This window comes from Stegostoma tigrinum, chromosome 4, assembly GCF_030684315.1.
Source record: "Stegostoma tigrinum isolate sSteTig4 chromosome 4, sSteTig4.hap1, whole genome shotgun sequence".
Taxonomy (NCBI): Eukaryota; Metazoa; Chordata; class Chondrichthyes; order Orectolobiformes; family Stegostomatidae; genus Stegostoma; species Stegostoma tigrinum.
Window position 1 is genome coordinate 1,439,133 of NC_081357.1, and position 6,000 is coordinate 1,445,132.

The 6,000-nt window shown below is 48.8% G+C and overlaps 1 protein-coding gene across 7 annotated transcripts in view; it reads left to right on the top strand.

Moving 5' to 3' along the window:
* The window catches only part of LOC125452332 (equilibrative nucleoside transporter 1-like), a 255,065-nt gene that overhangs the window by 218,898 nt on the left and 30,167 nt on the right, over positions 1-6,000 (top strand). For all 7 annotated transcript variants that reach the window (XM_059645067.1, XM_059645066.1, XM_059645071.1 and 4 more), the window contains one exon: positions 4,189-4,274. In XM_059645067.1, the coding sequence (XP_059501050.1) occupies positions 4,189-4,274 (86 nt within the window). The remainder of the gene's footprint in view (positions 1-4,188; positions 4,275-6,000) is intronic.

The following is a 6,000-nucleotide window of genomic DNA, read 5'->3' on the forward strand; positions in this document are numbered from 1 at the left end:
AGAGTAGAACAGTAGAGTCATAGAAATGCAGGGAATGGAAAGAGATCCAGAATTCCAACTCATCCGTGCCAACCAAGACTCTGAAACTAAACAAGTCCTCATTTGCCAGCATTTGGCCCATATCCCTCTAAACCCTTCCTGTTTATACACCCATCCAGATTCCTTTTAAATGTTCTCATTGTACCAGACTCCACCACTTCCTCTGGCAGCTTAGTCATTCACGCAACACCCTCTGCATGAAAAATTTGCCGCTTAGGTCCCTTTTAAATCCTTCCAATGTCACCTAAAACCTATGCCCCTCTAGTTTTGGACTCTCCTGCCCTGGAAAAAAGACCCTGACAATTTACCCTATCCATGCCCCTCATGGTTTTATAAACCTCTACAAGGTCACCCCTCAGCCCCCGACACTCCGGGGAAAATAGCCCCAGTCTATCCACCCTCTCCCTGCAGCTCAAACCCTCCAGTCCCCGGCAACATCCCTGTAAATCTTTTCTGAGCCCTTTCGAGTTTCACAACATCCTTCCTGTAGCAGGGAGACCAGGATTGCCCGCAGTATTCTGAAAGTGGCCCTGACCAATGTCCTGTACAGCCGCAACATGACCCTCCCAGCCCCTGTACTCAACGTACTGGCCAATGAAGGCAAGTGGACCGAACACGACCTTCCATCTACCTGAATCTCCACTTTCAGGGAGCGATGAACACGCACTTCATGGTCTCCTTGTTCAGCAACTCTCCCCAGGCCCTGACCATTCAGTGTATAAGTCCTGCCCTGATCTGCCTTTCCAAAATACAGCACCCCACATTGATCTAAATTAAACTCCACTTGCCCCTCCTCAGCCCGTCGGCCCAAATGATCAAGGTCCCATCGTACTCTGAGGTAACCTTCGTACCGATTTGGTGTCACCTGTAAACTCACCAGCCGTACCCCCCACACCCCCATGTTCGCATCCAAATCATTTACATAAACTCACCAGCCGTACCCCCCCCCACCGTGTTCACATCCAAATCATTTACATAAACTCACCAGCCGTACCCCCCCCACTGTGTTCACATCCAAACCATTTACATAAACTCACCAGCCGTACCCCCCCCACCGTGTTCACACCCAAATCATTTACATAAACTCACCAGCTATACCACCCCCCACCGTGTTCACATCCAAATCATTTACATAAACTCACCAGCCGTACCCCCCCCACCGTGTTCACATCCAAACCATTTACATAAACTCACCAGCCGTACCCCCCCCACCGTGTTCACATCCAAATCATTTACATAAACTCACCAGCCGTACCCCCCCCCCCCCCACCGTGTTCACATCCAAACCATTTCCAGAAATGACGAAAAGCAGTGGACCCAGCAGCGATCCCTGTGCACATCGCTGGTCACAGGCCTCCAGTCTGAAAAGTAACCCTCCACCACCACCCTCGGTCTTTGAGACAATTCTGTATCGAACTGACCAGATCTCCCTGGATTCCAAGTGATCAAACCTTGCTAATCTGTGTACCCTGCAGAACCTTGTCAAAAGCCTTACTGAAGCCCATACAGACAACACTCACCGCCCTGCTTTCAGCTCTCTTCTTTGTCACTTCTTCAAAAAACTCAGTCAAGTTAGTGAGACACAATTTCCCACAAAGCCATGATGACTGTCCCTAATCAGTCTGGGCTTTTCTAAATACAGTTAAATCCTGTCCCTCAGGGTTCCCCCCAACACCTTCCCCACCGATGGCAGGCTCACTGGTCTATAGCTCCCTGGCTTTTCCTGACCACTTTTCTTAAACAGTGGCCCAACATTAGCCGACCTCCAGCCTTCCTGCACCTTACCTGTGGCTATCGATGATAGAAATATTTTAGCCAAGGGCCCAGCAATCATTTCCCCAGCTTCGCACCGAGTTCTAGGGCGCACCTGGGCATTTCTTCACTGTTGTGTGTTTTAGCGCCTCCTCTTCTGTAAAATGGACACTTTTTAAGACGTCGCTACTTGTTTCCCCGTGTTCTCTCCTTCCATGTCCTTCTCCCGAGTAAACACTGATGCTAAATACTCCTTTAGTATCTCCCCCGTCTCCTGCAGTTTCACACAGAAGGGCCTTGTTAATCTTTAAGGGGCCCCTGTTCTCTCCCGACTCACCCTTTTGTCCTTAAGGTATTTGGAGAATCTCTTTGCTTTTCCTCAACACTATTTGCCAAAACTATATTATGTCCCTCATTACCCTCCCGAATCCCCCCCACCTTGAGTATACTCTAGGCTCTCATTATTTCATTTTTGAAAGCATGACATTTTCCACCGTCCCCGATCAAATAGTCTCCCCCATCAACTTTTGAAACTTAGAACATAGAACATAGAACAGTACAGCACAGAACAGGCCCTTCAGCCCACAATGTTGTGCTGACCATTGATCCTCATGGATGCACCCTCAAATTTCTGTGACCATATGCATGTCCAGCAGTCTCTTAAATGACCCCAATGACCTTGCTTCCACAACTGCTGCTGGCAACGCATTCCATGCTCTCACAACTCTCTGCGTAAAGAACCTGCCTCTGACATCCCCTCTATACTTTCCACCAACCAGCTTAAAACTATGACCCCTCGTGCTAGCCATTTCTGCCCTGGGAAATAGTCTCTGGCTATCGACTCTATCTATGCCTCTCATTATCTTGTATACCTCAATTAGGTCCCCTCTCCTCCTCCTTTTCTCCAATGAAAAGAGACCGAGCTCAGTCAACCTCTCTTCATAAGATAAGCCCTCCAGTCCAGGCAGCATCCTGGTAAACCTCCTCTGAACCCTCTCCAAAGCATCCACATCTTTCCTATAATAGGGCGCCCAGAACTGGACGCAGTATTCCAAGTGCGGTCTAACCAAAGTTTTATAGAGCTGCAACAAGATCTCACGACTCTTAAACTCAATCCCCCTGTTAATGAAAGCCAAAACACCATATGCTTTCTTAACAACCCTGTCCACTTGGGTGGCCATTTTAAGGGATCTATGTATCTGCACACCAAGATCCCTCTGTTCCTCCACACTGCCAAGAATCCTATCCTTAATCCTGTACTCAGCTTTCAAATTCGACCTTCCAAAATGCATCACCTCGCATTTATCCAGGTTGAACTCCATCTGCCACCTCTCAGCCCATCTCTGCATCCTGTCAATGTCCCACTGCAGCCTACAACAGCCCTCTACACTGTCAACGACACCTCCGACCTTTGTGTCGTCTGCAAACTTGCTGACCCATCCTTCAATTCCCTCGTCCAAGTCATTAATAAAAATTACAAACAGTAGAGGCCCAAGGACAGAGCCCTGTGGAACCCCACTCACCACTGACTTCCAGGCAGAATATTTTCCTTCTACTACCACTCGCTGTCTTCTGTTGGCCAGCCAATTCTGTATCCAAGCAGCTAAGTTCCCCTGTATCCCATTCCTCCTGACCTTCTGAATGAGCCTTCCATGGGGAACCTTATCAAATGCCTTACTGAAGTCCATATACACCACATCCACAGCTTGACCCTCATCAACCTTACTAGTCACATCCTCAAAAAACTCGATAAGGTTTGTAAGGCATGACCTACCCCTCACAAACTTCTTGCCTGATACCGTCTTACTCCAATTTACAACTTTAACTTTTAGACCCAGCCTGTCCTTTTCCATAATATTTTTCCCAGTGTTGAAATGTCTAAAACGGTTTAGCTGGGGGTGAGGGGGAATTGAAAGAAGATGTGAGGGCCACAGAGCCTGAAACATGCTGCCAGGGCTCGTGGTGGGGTTTAAGGGGTATTTAAGGGGCTTTCAGATCATCGCATGAATAGAATTAGAATTGGCTTTATTATCAGACATGGATTGGGTGTTACGGCCCATGCTGTTCCTATACTGTACAGTTCTATGTTCTGTATTAAAACTCATAGAATTATGTTCACTAGCCCCAAATTGCTCCCCCACTGAACCTCAGACACCTGTCCTGCCTTATTTCCCAAGTGTAGGGGACATAAATCCTTCTCTAGTAGGTACATGCACATACTGAATCAGAAAATGTTCTTGTACACGCTTAAATTCTTCTCTGTCTAAACTCTTAATGCGAGGGCACCTGCTGTGCATTGCATTATATAATAGCTCAGTCCGTAGGGTTAGTTGGGGTTTTGTGGGAAGCTGGAGAACGTTTCTGGATAGCTCCTAACATGCATGTTTCCCTCCACAGGAATTTATTTCATCCCAATTTGCTGCTTCTTGCTGTTTAACGTGTTTGACTGGATGGGCCGCAGTCTAACTGCTGTCTGCATGTGGGTGAGTACGCTAACCGCTTAGTGCCTGTACTGTCTCCCACCAGCACTCTCCACACATTCACTCCGTCCTGGCTTCACCCCAAAACACTGAGTGAGTGAGCACTGTCTCCTGCAGCCTGGGAAACAGTGAGAAAGGCTCGTCGCGTTCACTTTGCTGGGACTCTGAGGCCGTGAGGGGGACAGAGTTACCGCAGCTAAGGCCCAGGTCAGACCCTGGTGGGCTTCCCCTCCACCTCCCTGACTCTTAGAAGAGGCCTGCTCTTCATCTGGACTATCTGCCTACTCTCCCTCACCATTTCCTGTATCATTCGATCAGAGACTGAATTGCCATAGGCCTGTCTCACTCTGTGAAAGAGGCTCCAATGAATCCCAGTTCCTTGCAGATTGACAGTCTCCAATAATCTAATCATCTTTCGAATGTTGCCTCACTCCCATTTCCTGCAAAACATTCCAGATTACAAGAACACAGTGTGTGTTAAATGACTTACTCCCCTGATCTCAGATCCTTCTGTCAGTGAGGTTTTTAATCCTACCGCGAGTGGAAACTAGAAGCATGGGAGCTGGCCCTTTGGTTCAATTTGACCGTCCTGAATGCCTTCGTCAACAGCCTATCTACCTGTGATGCGGGTTCGAGGAACTATGTATCGACAATCCTCACTCTGTCTAAGCGAGAACACTCCCCAGGGCCCTACCATTAACCGCCAAAGTCCTACCATTGTTTGCATTATCAAAATTGGTTTTATCTGTCTTAAGATCCACGCATTCCTCAGCCCACTGACCCAATTGATCAAGTCCATGTTGTAAACAAAATAACTGGAGAACTGCAGATGCTGGAAATCTGAAACAGCCACAAAGTGCTGGAGAAACTCAGCAGGTCCGCAGCATCTTTGGAGAGAGAAACACAGTTAATGTTTTGGGTTGAACAACCATTCTTCAGCCCAAGTGAGCCTAAAGGGGGATAGGGCGCGGGCCCCAATGACATGCACCCTCAGATCCTTCAACAGAGAGCAACAGAGAGAATGGGTGCCGTGGCTGTTATTTTCCAAAAATGTTTGGATTCTCAAAAAATACAAGAGGATTGAAAAATTGCGGATGTGACACTCTTTTCAATTGGAGTGAGAGAGAGTTTGTTCAGAGAGAGAGGGTCCAGGGGAATGGGCTGAGGGAGAGATCGTTCAGAGAGAGAGGGTCCAGGGGAATGGGGCTGAGGGAGAGATCATTCAGAGAGAGGGTCCAGGGGAATGGGGCTGAGGGAGAGATCATTCAGAGAGAGGGTCCAGGGGAATGGGGCTGAGGGAGAGATCGTTCAGAGAGAGGGTCCAGGGGAATGGGGCTGAGGGAGAGATCATTCAGAGAGAGAGGGTCCAGGGGAATGGGGCTGAGGGAGAGATCGTTCAGAGAGAGGGTCCAGGGAAATGGGGCTGAGGGAGAGATCATTCAGAGAGAGGGTCCAGGGGAATGGGGCTGAGGGAGAGATCATTCAGAGAGAGGGTCCAGGGGAATGGGGCTGAGGGAGAGATCATTCAGAGAGAGGGTCCAGGGGAATGGGGCTGAGGGAGAGATCATTCAGAGAGAGAGGGTCCAGGGAAATGGGACTGAGGGAGAGATCGTTCAGAGAGAGAGGGTCCAGGGAAATGGGACTGAGGGAGAGATCGTTCAGAGAGAGAGGGTCCAGGGGAATGGGCTGAGGGAGAGATCGTTCAGAGAGAGGGTCCAGGGGAATGGGG